General features: G+C 41.3%; 1 protein-coding gene across 4 annotated transcripts in view; it reads left to right on the top strand.

The window, feature by feature from the left end:
* Nucleotides 1-16,602, top strand: part of BIRC6 (baculoviral IAP repeat containing 6) — a 1,722,273-nt gene that overhangs the window by 238,863 nt on the left and 1,466,808 nt on the right. For all 4 annotated transcript variants that reach the window (XM_069234691.1, XM_069234693.1, XM_069234692.1 and 1 more), the window contains exons 14-15: nucleotides 273-401; nucleotides 9,785-9,916. In XM_069234691.1, the coding sequence (XP_069090792.1) occupies nucleotides 273-401; nucleotides 9,785-9,916 (261 nt within the window). The remainder of the gene's footprint in view (nucleotides 1-272; nucleotides 402-9,784; nucleotides 9,917-16,602) is intronic.

Below are 16,602 nucleotides of genomic sequence, written 5' to 3' on the forward strand. Positions count from 1 at the left end.
TTCTTTGTCTTTAGCTTCTATTCCATGAAGAGGGGCAGGGTATCCACAATGCTCATGGCTGGAACCAAATTTACGGACTATGGGGAATGACTATCCCTGTTTAAGTTACTTTATCTTTTTCTTCGTTCGGATGACGTGAAAACTGTTCCAAGACTGCAGTGAGATACTTATCCATTGTTATTCCTTTCTTTTTCTACAGGCACAATTTGGTAGAATAAAAGTCTGATGGTATGTTAATGGCATTTTAACATTTCCCTTACATTCCTTCTCAGAGGCACCAGTAGACCGCCAGATCCACTTTCCTTTATCACCTGCGTTTGCTGAAGTAGAGAGGAATGGAAAACCTGCCTTTGTTGATTTAACAGAAGATATGCTAAACATGGATGTGGAAGATATACAGTGTGAGTTTGCTGTTACTGATTACGATCCTTCATTTGTTGAATAAAAATAAGACACTTTTTTTCAACCTGTACCCTACTCATATTTACTCCGACCTTAAAAGGTTGATTCTCTTAGTATTTATAGTTGTATCATAGGTGTTTGATCTTGTGGACAGGGAACGTCTCTGCAAGACTCTGGCCAAGCTGGAGATGAACTTGTGAAGTTAAAGACAATGACATATACATATTTTAATTCTGTGACACACTTAGAACAAATGTACTTTGTACGATAATTGACGATCCTTCCTCCTAGATCAACGAATACATTCAAAACTGCTTTTGAGTGGGTGTGCCATTTCAAAATATTTAAATTCATCGGACTAACCCTTTCAGATTCCCTAAAATAGAATCGCTTAGAGGAGTCCACCCATCACTTTAATTCGTTACTTGGCCTGCCTTTCAAAATCCCCTTGATTTCATAGGGAAATGCTTTACGTTTGTCCCAACTTGAGGCTGCTTTGTTACCGCCTCGAAAACTGAACGTGTTAAATGGATTATTGCATGATCAGCCATATACCTTAGTGTGGCGCACTACTTTTTTCTTTTGAGTTGCGCAGCGAGGCCGTATGTTTCTTCCTTTTCCATGTTTTGGGCATGTTGCTGTTCCTTTGTAGTGTCTGTGCACAAAGGCTGCAAGCTGGTGGGGGAAGGGTTCTAATTCAATTAATTAATACTTAAAAAAAAAAAAAAAAAAAAAAAAAAGTTCATATAGTGTGAAGTAGATCGGAGGAGTGCTTTACATGAGTACCACTTAATAAATTTAGGATTTGAAAAATATGCAAATTGGAGCATTTAACACAGAAAAAAACAGAGAAATCCTTAAAGCTGCTCTCCTGGCACAGTGGGAGAGCCAACACTATAATAATATAATAAATAAAGGTAAATGGAAGTGCTTAATTAAATGCAGGGCCACTGGAATTATGTGGCAGAGAGGACCAAATTATGCAGCAGGTTGACCAATCTATGTGGCAAGAAAAGTCCAGTTATGCGCTTAAAACACCGATAGCTATAACTCAAGCAAATACAAGACCTAAACGCTTGGTGCCCTTGGAGTGGCGCTGTGAGGTCATGTGCTGTTCTGTGACTGTTCAGGTGAGGCCGATGATCCTGGGATGCGTGGGGCTGCAATGTGAGTTTCTGTGTTGGTCTGCTCAGCTCTGCCAGAATTGGGGACACCATCAGTTGCACATTGAGCAGTATACTCCATCTAAGGATCCAGGCCCTTGAAGACAGCATTCGGAGAGGGGTGGGCGATCAAGGCTCAGGCTCAGAGACCAGCGGAGGGGTCCAGGTCAGGTAAAGTTTGGTCTGGTCTGGTCAGCTAGAAAGCAGGCAGGCCTGCGGAAGCTCGTTCTGTCTGTAGCTGAAACAAGAGGTCAGCCAACTGACTCCTGGAGTCACTTCTGGGGATCTTGGGTTCAAGGCAAGCAGGTCCAGTCTTCTTTCGTCAGACAGCAGGCCAAACCTTATTCTGAGTCTATCACAGGTCCAGGAGTTTTCTGATCAGAGGTTCTTAAGGTCCCAGTTTTATAACTGGTTATGGCCTTTGTGGAAATTCCCTGCCCTAACTCCAAAACTGGGTCTTGTCAGTTCTTATCCTCGATCCAAACTCTCTTGGTGGACAGAGACAAGAGCAGACCTGGTGTCAGGTTCTTTTGTGTGCTACAGGCAGAGCTCTTTAAAGTAATTGGGGCAGGGTCTTGTGCCTCTCCAGGCATCCTACCAGGAAGACCCTCTCCTCTAACAGCTATCCTCAGTTTATCTTACTGTCTGGAAGAGCGATAACCAGACAGTATTGGAAAATGACTTTAGGAGTTTTCACTGCTATGGCTTATAAAAGAAACCCACATCTCCTACTTTTTAAATAACATGCACTCTGCCCTCCAGGTGGCTATGGCCTACACATTAGGGGGGCGTATATGTTTTAGGAAGGAAGGTGTAGGCCTGGCAAAAGGTTGTTTTTTCCCCCCCAGGTTGAAATGGCTATTTAAAACTGCACTACAGGCTGCAGTGGCAGACCCGAGGCATGTTTCAAAAGAGCTACTTTAAAGGGTGGCATGAGTGGGCCGCTCACTAGTATCATTTAATTTACAGGCCTTCGGTACAGGTTGCTCCATTTACTAGGACTTAGTAACCTAAATGTAGCAATTGGATGTAGTCCACACTTACCATACTTGAAGGATGGAGCAGAAACAGGTTAGCCTGGTTAGCAGGGGTAAAATGTGCAGAGTCCTAATGCCAACAAAAATGAGTACAGCCAAAAATCAGAGAATGAAGGCAAAATGTTGGGGGGACTACTGCGCCAATAAGGTTGTCAGGTCTAACACAGACACTCCTGGAGCATTTGCAGAAATACGTCAATTGGAGAGTGAATTAAAAGGCCCAGCTGGGGAAAAAAGCCACAAGATGTAGTGGTTAGTTTTTTTGTTTGTTTCTTTTTCTTCTACTCAGTTTGGATGTTCCTAAAAAAAAAAAAAAAGCATCATATATTAACTTTAGTCTGGTGAGAAGAGAAATGTAATCGGGTTTCATAGTCCCACCCATCCTTTGTACCAACACAGAGAGGATTTGTAGTGCAATAACAGCCCCATATATGTCTGCCTTTCTTCATTGGGTTCTTGTCCTTTGATTTAAAATAAGCAATCTTGGATGTGCTCTAGCAGATGTAGGGGCCTGAGGGTGTCCTGTATCCATGTGTTATGCTGAGCTCTCCTTCTCACAAATGTTGGCCAGCTGCAGAATCAAGACTTCAGCAACCACTTGGGCAAACATATGCTGAACTCTTAATGGCTACTATGCACAGAGGATTTTATTTTTTGTATATCCTTGTCTGCCTTTGTATCATTGCTTCCAGCACAGATTGTTTATGGCTTTCAAGATATCATGTGTAGTCTACACCGAAGTTGTAGAATTGCTGTGTAGGCAGCAGAACCTGTCCATCCAGCAATCTGTGATTAGCAGGTGGGATAGACTAGGTGATATCGTCAGGCATGCTAAACCCCCCCCCCCCCCCCCCCCCCTCCCCAACCACCACACACACAGCCAGCCCACAGTCCAACTCATCTTCCACAAAGGCTTCAGCAGCCTCACAGCCACACAGTCCCAGCCACTCCTGCTAGTTTTGGCGTTTACCCCAGCTTACTTCTGGCTGCCTCCTCTTGCTTTGCAGAGCAGTGTGCTCAGAAAGAGACTTCACTTAGTGCGATTTAAGGATAGAGGCATCTCTTGTGATACTACTACGAATACCAGGTCACCCTGTGTCATGGGATAAGTAGAAGCACACACCTGCCTGCATGAGTTCTAGAGAGCGGGCACACCAGTGCCCCCTCTCCTGGAAACAGCATAACCATAATACCTGGTCATGACCACAACTACCTCAAGGACAGGTTAACTGTCACAGGCAAATAAGATTAATTATGGGTGAGCAGATCCCGTGACATCTTCTCCAGCAACATGTCAGTTTTGAGTTCCTTCTATTAGAGGCCGAATAACATATTGCCAGTAACTGTGCTAGCTTGGTGTTTGTTGCATGTGTGGTTGTAGATGCACATACTTTGCATATCCCTGCCATCTAGTGTTTGGCGTGGGCTGTTGCAACTTGATTTACTTTGAAGTAGTGTATCGAGTCACAAAGTCTTGGTGTTCCTCCTCTGGTAGTGAACACACTTGGGCACTGACTCCATTGTTAGATTTGTTTTTTTTTTTTCTCCACCATTGAGTTTGGACATTTGTTGAACTTTTTTCCAGTGTTGATGCGTTTGACACTGAACATTGTGGTCATGGGGCTTGCTGCTTTCCTTCCCATCACTGATGTTTTTTGCTCTAGTACATGTTGCATCTTTTGCTCCTCTTATTTGCTCCTGTTCTCCGGACATCATCGTTAAAGATTGGGACACCCTGCCCTTGGGGTTCCCCAGCACTTCGCGGCCCTGCATCTTCCTTGTCCGTTAAGCCACATCCTCTCCCCTTTGATTTCTTGGTTTAGACATTTCCACTGAATAGGAAGCCAGAGCCTGAGTTATTTCAACAAATAATGCCCACTACTTTCTCAGAAGAAACTAGCTTTAATTCTGGGTAGGCTGGACTATCAGAATGCCTTATACCTAGGGATGGGCGACTTCCTATTTACTTGCTTGCACTCCATTCAGAACACGGCAGCTAGACTTAATTGTAGAAGTGCATGAAGCAGCTTGGCGTCTGCTTGCTTGAACTTACTCTTTTGGCTCCCAGTATGCAAGTGGGCCAAATTCAAGCTACTATGTAATGTTCATAGGGCACTCAACGAAACTGGGCCAGTCATACTATGTGAGCGAGTCACTTATAACAAGCCTTCATGTGCACTTCGCTCCGCTAATATAGGTATGTTGAGGGTCAAGCGTATTAAAAAAGCCAGAAGGGGTGGTGTTCTTTAAACCATCTAGCAGCATTCCACTGGACTTCTTTGCTTCTTGATCTCTGCCTTAGCTCTCACCTCTTTATATTTCGAAAGAGGTTGAAGACTTGGCTATTCTTTCTATAATGGTTTGTGCATGGTGCCATTTAATCCTCTATATAGTCCTCTTGCAGATGATTGTAGTGCTTTATAAATACAGTAAATACATAAACTAGCCTCCTTTGTTATGGTTTTAGGGACATGCAAATAGTATTCATAGTCAAGAAGACTGACAGCCAGTATAGTACCTGCATTGAACAATAAACAAATAGCATTTTAGTTCTTGTTGAGGCTTTTGCAAATGTAGAAAAAAGACTCAAGCAAAGTTTCATTAGCAAAACGTCTCCGCAGCTAAAGAAATGGCATTGTTTTGAAACTCCTTTAAATGTTTTAATTCCTCTAGAGTGGATGACATGATATCCACTTCTTCGGAGGCGTCGTCCTGGCAGAAGTTGATGGGGTTACGTCATGGAATCATCTGATTAGTGAGTGGAAGAACATTGCCCCTCAGCATGCTTAATCATATAAGTGAGTCATTGTATGCTGACATTTCTGATCCAGAACCGGAAGATGGTGCTGTTTCTAGGGATTGCATGTTCAGCAGTCTATCAGTTGGCCATTACTCCGTCACTTGACGCTGATTTGTCTGGGAGAGGCACCATTGGAAATGGGAGACTTTCCCTCCCCACTCCTTTGTTTCTCTTTTTTTCCATAATGACTTTCACATGGAAATCACAGAATGTGGATTAATGTTAAAGCTCCCAGAGCTCATGCTGCTGACTCTGTGCCTCTCCTAAATCAATTCCTGTTTGTGGACAGTGGACGTAGCAGGGATCCTCTACCTTGACCACCATGAATACTAAATGAAATAAAGTACCTCTCTTCAACCTTCCTCAAATTCAGATGCCTTCCTCAAATTCAGATCCAGCAGTGAAGACACTAGGAAATCCTGAGTCTGGATGAAGAACAACATTGATGCTGATCTCCCACATAGCTAAACTTTTCAACAGACTTTTCCAGCCCATGAGGGGGCTGATAGGTGGGGTTCATCAGAAAATGGGGGGGGGGGGGGGGGGGGGGGGCAGGGGGGGCATTCTCTCCCCTTGCATTGGGGCTGACTTCCCATGGGCAAAATTAGATAATGCATAACTTGGTCAGATTGGTTCGACGTCTCTCCATGGGAAGCTGAAATGCAGATAGTAGGTAGTCTAGAGAGTCGTTCCTTGCACCTGGAAGCTCAGCTCTGTTAAATTTCTCATTTTTTGAACTTACCTAAAATGATCTCTGGCACCCTTGCACCATTTAGGTTCACCAAGAGGCAGCAGATCAAGCGGTCAACACGCCCGTCTCTTACCCTTTTTGAGAAACTTATGCCTAAAAGTAATCCAGCAATGGAGCAGAACCACAATCCCTCAGCTATAATCTTTATCAGGATGACACTGGAGTGCTTCTTTAAAGGATACATGTGTGATAATTCCAGCCCTAACATAGTTCCTGCGAAGAAACTTGTTGGGGAGTGCTGTTGACAAGGATACAACCTCCTCTTTTCAACAATGCCTAATGCCTGGTATTCTGTTTTTGTGACCTCTTATCATTGGTGCAGAAAGATGGTCTAAAAGTACCACCCCAACTTGTGGGTTTTTTATGCTCATTACAGAAGGGGCAGGATGGAAAGGAATGGGTTGCTGTGATAGATTTCCACATCTTTGTCCCTTGCATCTCCCAAACAAAGTAAAAGTTCCCAGGCAGCAGGTCTTCACACCAGAAGTTTGTGGATTAGGTCTTACATTGACATTTAATTATCCTGCCCTGCCTGGCTCTTGTGGTGCCATTGTACTAAGTTCACCTGACCACTAGGGCTTATTCTCCTATGTAAGCATGACCCTTACAATGTCCTGATGAAGTGCAACTGATTAAGGGCATTGCCTGTTTAAGCAGGCTAGGCCAGGTTAGGGCCTAAGGCCATAAAGTCTTCTTCTTTCTCTGGCCAACTCGGGTAGCATATCGCACCCCTTGCTCTACTAGATGGAATAATTGCTCTTGGGTACATGCCTTAGCTATCAGGTTTGAATAATTGCACCTAGGTGTAACCTTTAGCCATCTGGGTGGGATGATAGCTCTTGGTTACAATCATTGTCTACCTGGGTCTGATACCTTCTTCAAGATATAGGCCTCTCACTACTTACCCATAATGTTTCCATTCACAAGACTCTACTGACTCTGCTCTTTCTTCCTCACTTGCTCAACGTCACAATACCTCATAACATTATTATATCCACCCATCATTTTAACCCTCACTATGCTCTTAGGTCTGTCAAAGGAACATCCCAACTTCCATCATCTCTACCACCATCAGCATTTGCACCTTATTTACCCCCGCCCCCCAATCTGAGGTCTCAAACCCATATTTTCTTAAACTACTTTGCTAACAGAGATGTCCTTGTCTCCTTCTCAAGCCCCGTACTGTATTAAATGCCAGCTCTCTCCCCACTCCTATTGATTCTTTTGATGCTTTTCTCATAACTAATGATCCATCTCAGCCTACTTTTATACCTCCAGCTCAACACCTGTTTATTCACCTAATCCTTTTCTCCATCACCCTTTTTAAGCTCCTAACCTATCCCCTTTGCTATCTCCATCATGGACTTTCAACCACACACCTCAGCTCTCTGCCTCCTTCACTCCCCTTTCAGTACATACCATAACCTACTTGTTTTACAAACCAACTACTTCCCACGCTATCAAACATCCAAATTTTAACATCACATAGAACTTTACATTCACCAAGCATCGTCACTCTTTAATAAAGCGCATACCACTATTTTTACAACAGAAGAAGAAAGTTCCCTCACCTCATATTTTTCGGCAATAGTAAGAAGCATAAGCAGTGCATAGTAGTGTATCAAAAAACATGTAAAACTAAGTGCTTACCTTACTCAGCCAATTCCACACACCAATCTAAGCACTCTAACAGGTTTTACACATAGCTCACTTAAATGTTAACCAGTTCAATCCAGAAAATATATTTTGCTGCAGTCAGAGTTCTTACGATGGATAGCCACCCTCTGAACGCACAACTAACACATACTCAGTCTACTTGTGGGAGAAAGAAACCACTCCTACTGTTTCAACTCTCTCCTCTCATTTGCTGCATTCCAGAAGGTCATGTCTACATGCACCCACCAGTACTTTACAATACATCAGCAGGATAAAAACTCAAGGCTCAGAACATAAACCCTCATGCCCACTCAAAGTAAACCATACCAAATCACTTCAAAGTCTCTTTGAATGGGACAGCAATAGAATGGATTCCCTTGAAGCCATCCTTGTACATTACAATCAGTGTCAAAATCTACTCTTACTGAACCCTTTGTATTGCCTCCCAACTAGGGTGTGTGCTAATTAATGCCAGATTGGTGTGTACAAAGAATACAACTATAACAAATAGAGCTCTTTTTTATCAGAAAAACTTGTCTGGTGAATTATATGGCTCCTGTTGTCAGCCAGGCAATTCCACAAGGATACCAATGCTTCATGCAGAATCTTCAAGACACAAAAGTAGGTGGTTTAGTAATTATATTTAAGGACGACATATCCCTCACAAAAATGGAAGATAGATTAATATTAGGATGTGAATCTCTACTAATGTTACTCCACCCCAGTGTTGTCATGCACATTTCTACTATTAGATATACCTTCATCAAAAACTGAGCATTTACTGATGTCATTCTCAGATACCAGATAGGTATCCATTTAAAGCATTGGCATCTTTCCTTGTAAAATACAATGTAGTGCGTTTTTCTTTGATAAGGCATGTATAGGCAAGAAAGGTGTATGTGTACTATGAACAATTACATTCATGTTTAATTCCAAATCAAAAAGTAAATATGATTTTAAGTGGTCCAGTTGAAAATTATGTAGATTGTACATCACCAGAATAAAATTCCATAGATTTATTCACACCACAATTGACCCACATCTAAGAGGATGTAGACAGAGGATATCATTCATACACACACTGTAGGTGAAACCACTTACTGTGTAGTGAAAATGATGAAGCAATATAAAAATTATTGCCATTGTAGACGGCCATGATTATATTTGGAATATATATTGCAACCACTCTGTGAAACGTTACCAGAAACTTACAGTGTGGGCCTTATAATTGCAGAATGAGACACCTCTGCTCAGAGGCAGCTTGAAACCACCAATTTACGGAGTTAGTGTGTAAAACATGGACTAGACCATTGCAAAAGAGTGAGTGGTCTACAAAGGGAGGCGGTGCTTTATACATTTGAGAAGATATAGGACGACTGAATAAAACAACACAGACGTGAAGAAACCTGATTCATGGGGACTGTGCAAGATGGGAAACAAAAAATAAACCATACAAGAATGGTCTATGATATTGTCTTTTGGGGAAGCCACAGAAACCAATACGTACAACCAGACACAAGGAATCTGACTAGTGAGAGGCAGAGCATGAGGCTTGCTGAGATTAGGGGTGTACTGCCATATAATGCTTATTACAAAGGTGTGTATATTGTAATATGTTGTTTTTAGATTTATAATGCTTCCATGTTATTAAAAAATTATAAAAATGAAATTCAGTTTTGCAAAAACAATGTGAAACAAAACCTTGTATAATCCCAGCCACGCATTGTCTCTTTGGGAAATCTTCGGTGTGTCAGCAATGTGATGTAAACATTTAACAATAAATATTTGTATGTTTTTGATCTCAATGGCTGGAAAGGCTTTGGCATGACTGTACCGAACCTTTGTGCTATTTGCCAAGGACTGAGAAACAAGTGTTTTGATTCACTTATGACTGTTAGCTGTTTAATAAATGTTTGAACTTTATTACTAGATTTTGAAGTAATGTATCAAATATATATATATATTCAAACTTAAGGTTCAAGGTTATGTCCCTTTTTGGAGAATCACAAAGAAGATATCCTCTGTGGACCAATATGGCTGGCAAGTGGTCTTGATCTATCGGGACATGCTGGAATGTTGACACTTACAAGTCCCAAACTTGTCAAAGGTAGGTCTTTTATATGATTTCATGGTCAATCTTATTACCATGTTGAATGTCTAATTGTCATATTGCCATATTGTTGCTTCTGGTTACTAGGAAAAGGTTTTTATTTGAAAAGCTTGTTTAGCTCAGAGGAGCTTGGCAGTCCATTTTTTGACGGTGCTGTGGGAATGAATTGCACTTCTTTTATAATTGTATTGGCAAGGTTGTTCTGGAGACGGGTAATTATAAAGATTTATAGGAATGATATCCTGTGTGCCACAGATACATTTATGTGGTGGTACAGCTTTCTGAAAAGCTGCAGCAAACATCAATATGTCAAATTAGAAAGCTAGAGGGTGTAGAGAAATGGAGATATGGACAAGAACAGCTGACACCTGACACTAGTATAGGACCACCTCTGGCTAGAGAGGGAATAGTTACTGTTTTAAAGGACGTGCAAGGCAGCTATTAACAAATTAATGTGGTCCACGAAGTGCCTCAGGAGTCCTGTACGTTTTTGTACAGTTTTGATTTTAGATTTCTAATTTAGAAAATGTTTTTTTTTTTTGGAGTCCATTACATTGGCCTCCTCCTCTTAGACAAGCAGGGTCCCTTCAGAAAGAGGTGGAGACCCATGTGGCAGAGAACCAGATCTGTGCCAGGACACTATGGTGTCTTAGCTTACTTGAGCCAGTAGAGCAGTATCTCTTGTGACGTTTTCCAGTAGAGCAGGGGATCAGTAACCTGCATCACTTCTGCTTTCGTTGCAGCCTCATTAGCCTGACTTGGACATACTGTCCAACCCACAGCCTGAATAGACACAATCATAAGAGGCCAACCCAGGTATATTGCTAATGGATGCATGCCTTCTTGGACTGGCTTGCACCGCTTGGTAAAATAGGTTGATTTTTAGTGTGGCGACAATATGTAAACTGTGCTAGCTGCTTCACCACTAACACTGCATTCTCACTATAATTCTACAGTACCAAAACCAAAGATAAAAGACATACAGGAATATTTTTTTTTAACTAAGCTAGTGTCTTTGAGCATGAATTTTATTATTGGGGTCAGGCTAGGATAAAAAAAAAACTAGAAACGACCACATGCAAAACTACGAATATAGAGTGATGGATGGAACCATACAGCTTTCTTTCTTCATTGTCCCCAGTTCCACTCCATTTTTACAGGGGCCCAGCTGCAGCTTGAACTGAGAAATGAGGAGCCTTTTAATATTGGAACGTTGGGAATATGAACCAGGCCTCCCTTTAAGGAGCAGTGGAAGAAGCACATCCCATCTCGCTTACCTTACCCTTTTTCAAAGTTTCATATGCTCTGTTGCTTGTGAAACTGTGTATTGAAGAGTAGCAAAAAGCTAATGAAAGGCTGCTCTGTGATTGAGTGGGTAAAGACTGGAGGTTACACAATGTTTCCATTAGATCGAAAGACTGTCATTAAATAAATGGTTGTACAATAGTTAGGAGCTAGAAACATCTATGCACTGGCTGGATATTATTTAGGAATGCCAGCTTAGACTGCATGCCAACAAGTCCCTGCTGCCAATGGATTGCTGACAAGAGCAGCTTAATTGGCAAAAAAGCCATCCATGTGAGCAGATGAGAGACAGGAGTGACCTGCCAATTGATCTGAGACTCCTGTACATATTTGGACTGATGGTGTTACACAATAAATGATATGGGATGTGAGATCATGGACACTGCTGATTTACCTTCTCTAGCCGTCTCTAAATTTGCCATTCTTTCCCCTGATTGTCTCTAGAGGCATTCCCAGTGTATCACATCTTCTACCTGTGAGCATCAAAATACATACAAACCATCCTCTTATTTCCCATACTGATATGTATATGCTCACCTAAAAAGGTTGTAAAGGGAATGTACCTTAGAGTGGAACGTAACTAAGGATTGGCTAGTAGGAAACTATGGGGGTAAGCAGTTTACTGTGTATACTCTGACACAGCTGTAAAGTGAGAATCCAAAAATAATCCTAAATATCCTCTTGAAGTGTCCTTTTAATCAATTGCCTGTACCTGCAGTGTGTATAGTAGTGAGAAGCTGAAGAATGTAAACCCATACTTTTGTCTCCTTTCCTTTTGTACTGCGATTGTACTTGCACCTTATGTAGATTACCTTTGCTTATCCCAAAAATATGTCCAGCCTTTGATATTTGCCAGCATTTTCCACCTTGTACCAGCTTTTCATTTTTGCATTCCTATATGTTTTAAAAAGTAATTGTATCTAATACAGCCAAGATCCGGTGACTAAACCATGTTTTAAAAAAGGGAATGGTTTATAAATTAGAATATTAACTTCTGAAATGGATAGACTGGCTGACGAAGAATCAACCATCTCTGAACGAAGATGCAATAAAAGACACTAGCCACTAGCACTATGTATGTTAAAAACAGGAGAGACGTGTCTTAATCTAGACAGGATTAACATTGGTGGTATCTGCATGCTTAATAGTGTCTGCCCTGAGAAAACAGTGAGTTTGCAAACTCTGCCCCCACAAAAGACAATTTCCAAACCTGAGGATTTTCCACAACCTTCAAATAGGCCTTACCTATAGTTTTTACATTAAATAAGAAAGTTATTTAAAAAAACATTAGAACCTGTGATTCATTTGACTCTATTTTAAGAATATGCAAGGCCGGTCTGATTCTTTAGGTGCACATCTAATAAGAGTGTTATTTTACGAGTGCTTGATGAAAGTAGCTATTTGTAGCTCACTTCATCAGTTTGTGTGCTTTTTCTACGGGGAGATCATTCAGACAGAAACATGCATTGAGCTTCAGAGATAAAACGGTGCAACACACTGTCCAGTTCTGAAATATACTTTATATTGAAGGAGCCTTTTAGGAGTTCCAGACAATAGTATACCGGCCGTTTTGCTAAAGTGGAGAGGTTGGCCTGTTGGCTTCTTATTTATTTTTAGGTTGTGCTGAGCAGCATGCAAGCGCTGCCCTTTGACATGTTGTAATCTGCGCTGTGGGCTTTAACCCCACCCATGTCACACCCATCACTTTCATTTGTTCCTGGGCCTGCCTTTCTAAATTCCCTTGCTTTCATAGGTAAATGCCTTAAGTTTGTCCCGCCTTGATGCTGTTTTGTTACGCCTTGCAGACTGACTCTGTTATATAGATTATTGCACGATTGGTCATATAATTTAGTGTGGACGCACTATTTTTTTCTTTTTGTCTCTCCCCTTTGTGCTCCATGGTGTTTTCTTTCTTTTGTTTCTCCCCTTCTCACTAATGGCGGTTTGAAGTTTCATATAGCGCAAACGCGATCCTCACACCCATATTCTGTTGCAAGAGAGTAATGTACTGACAATGCAAAGACATGCACGGTCAGGGTCTCATCAATTTTGTTTCTAAAAATCATGTTACACATCTTTAACTTGTTTCTTTTGTCTCTCCCCTTTGCTCTCCATGGTAGTCATGGAGGTTTGAAGTTTCATACAGCCGGAACTCTATCCCCACACCCATATCCTGTTGCAAGAGAGTAACGCTCTGACAATGCAAAGACATGCTCAGTCAGCATCACATGAATTTTGTTTCTAAAAATCGTGTTACACATCTTTAACTTAGTGTTGCTGAAATGGATAACTATTTTTGGCTCCATTATGATACTTAAGCAGTTAGCAGCAAAGGTTTTGACGTTTGTAGACCCCCATGCACAAGGGGCGTTTGAATCAGCGAATGAAACGACCTCAAGTAATCGTGTGGAACAATGAAAGGCAGAGTTGGCTCCCTCACGACAGGAACTTGGATCCTGACGAGTCATTGTGCGAGACAAAGAAATTCTTGCTGTGTCTCAGTAATGTTTAACAAAAGATTAGGACATTCATTAAACAACGAATACCACATTTTTGATAGTGCTCTGTTGCACCTTCTGCCATTTCTAAGAGCTTTACATAACAATTGTTGTCTGTTCACATTCACACTCGTTTGTCACTGGTACTTACATTATAGTAGTTATCTGCCTTAGTGACCCTCAATACCTATTTATTACCATTGGATGATCACTGAAGAAAATAGTTGGAGAACTAGTTTCCTCAATGTGGCTCTCCTGGCACAGTGGGAGAGCTGATAGTAAAATATTCACAACGCTCAGGAAACTCACCCCATAATGCTTTGTGGGGCACTCCTTTTACCAGGTGTTTTTGCCCATAACTCACTGTGTGTTGATCTTAAGAAAGTAGGACCATCTTCCAAACGTTGCGCACAACAAGCTCGTTCTGTCTAAATCAACTCTGGGTCCCCACACTAGTTTGGGGAGAACCCCAAAATAATAACCTCTCCCATGGCTGGAACCTTTGTTTCACAGGTGGTAGTAGTTTGTGTTTTAAGGGCCTTGTTAGAAATAATGTTTTAGTAGGCCTGCTAGACCTGAACATGTGTAATGCTCTAGGATCTAAATATTTGGTTAGACTGCATTACTTTCTGCCATTCTGTTTTTCATGTGGTTATGCCCTCAAGGGGCTGACCATATGGTTACATGAGCATGTTTCTTCCAAATGCTATTGTTAATGTGGTGCCCTCTATGGGCTGTTCTGAGCATTTCAGTCTAATGCCAAGTGTGAAGGAATACACAAACACAAACTTTATTTCTGATAAAGGCTTTTATTGGGTTGACATTGTTTTCTCCTTATTTCAGTTAGGGCCATGATTCATGCCAATATAACATCCTTATTACACTATGACAGTTTGAACACTCTTCATATGTTTGGTTGAACCTTCTAGGGAGTCACTAGTGGTTGCACAATGCCAGCTATGATATGTTCCTTCTACCAGTGTAATGCACTGCATGTTGTTATTTTTATGTTTACCTTTCTTGTCAGCAGTTGGTTGCCCTGTAGCCCTCCATATCGGAACCACAGTCACAAATATCTCTGTAAAATATATTGTGAACATGCACCATTTCAAACCAGCTGATTTTATCTTTGCTCTCTGTAGCCGTCCGGCATCTCCATTAAACTGGCCAAGCATGAATAAACGCAAGAAAATATTGTCTCATAAAATATAAAGTTATAATAGACCCTGAAATATAAGAACTATTTAAAGGGACAAGAGGAGGAAGGCAACTTTGCTCTTAATGACTAGCAGGGTTGTGGCTGTTAAAAAAGACCGATTTATGACAAGTCCTGTCAAAGGGACACACCTGTTTTCAATTCATGTCTCACTCAATGCTTAGCTTTTGACAAAACATGTTGTTGTCTTCTCATCGGGGTTAGGACTTAATTGTTGCTCTAGGTGTCTGTGCATGGGATTAACACAGAGTCTGACTCTCTGAATAGCTAGCGGCTTGGTGTGTCTGATCTTCCTAACTCTTCAGGCCTATAGATCCTTTCGAAGACTCTGGACGCACATCGCATTCGGGTTCTGGTTCATCCCCAACTCACCAGCAGCACTTCTTCTGAAAGCCATATAATCGCTTAATTGTGCCAGTTGTAAAATCACTGGGTTATTGTCTCATTCAATGTCATTCTTTGTGTCCCTTGAACAAAACCAGGTCAAATTATATGAATTTCAGATTCATTTGATTTTTTAGCGCTGTTGGATCAAGAACACTCTTTCATATCATATAATGCTGACCAGTTTGTATGTCTCATTATAATGTTGTGATCTTTTGTCAGGAGACTAATACCTAAGGCATTGTCCCTTCCTCATCCAAAACAATATTGCATCTAGTTTAACCTTCTGGGTCTTCTGGGTCTGTACTGGTGAGAGAGTCCCTTTAAAAGATCTGCAATTTACTTGGCTCAAAGCTTGCAATAGGTGAGCACGAAAACCATTTCTTTGAAACAAGGCCCTTGAGTGAAACCAAACCAAAACACATAGGTAAAAAACATTATCAGTTACAATGCCAATAGCTCTAACTGTTGCAAATGCGAGACCTATTGCATTGCAAATGCGTGTTATTGATGTATTTGTGAAACATTCAAATTCCAGTCAGAATTCCTGGTACTAGAGGTTGCTTAACAAGTAAAGATGATACCAGGCTAGTAAATAACCATGTTATGAGCAGTTTCCTGAATTATATCGGATTTACAGTATGGAGGTTGGAAGGCAATGGTGTGTTTTGGCCACAAAAAAAGAGAAGAAGCCGCCCTGACGAGTGCAGCGAAATTTAGCAACATTCACCAGAAAAGCAGAAGAGAAGTGTAACATGCAGGCAGACTGAAAAATTGTTTGAAAAACAGGGCTAGAACCATTAGAGCTTTATGGCAGATGCATAGGATTTCGAATACTAACTGATAAGAGATGGGAAGTCAGTTCATTTTCTTGAAAAGGTCAAAAATGGGGGAGAGGGGGAATTTGGGAGGACAGGGTAGTGGGTGTGCTGCCATATTTTGGATCAGTTCAAGGCAGTTTAATTGTTAAGACCGTAAACCTAGAAAGAGAGCATTTGCTTTTTCCAGACGAGCACCAATCATGACCTGAACTGCAGTGTCTGGTGTTCCTCAAGAAGGAAGAATCACCCTCAGAAACCTCATGTAAACCAGACATTTTAGGTAACTTGAGCTTACCTGGTGTAGACAGGACAAATTGTATCCTGATTATAAAGAAGCAGAGAAGTAACTTTGTCTAACAGAACTTAGATGACCAAATAGCTGGAGAATAGCGACTGGGCATTTACTTCATTTTGCCTGAGATGAGCTTTGTTATGCTGGAGTTCATCCACTTGGTGACA

This window comes from Pleurodeles waltl, chromosome 5 (genome assembly GCF_031143425.1).
Source record: "Pleurodeles waltl isolate 20211129_DDA chromosome 5, aPleWal1.hap1.20221129, whole genome shotgun sequence".
NCBI lineage: Eukaryota > Metazoa > Chordata > Amphibia > Caudata > Salamandridae > Pleurodeles > Pleurodeles waltl.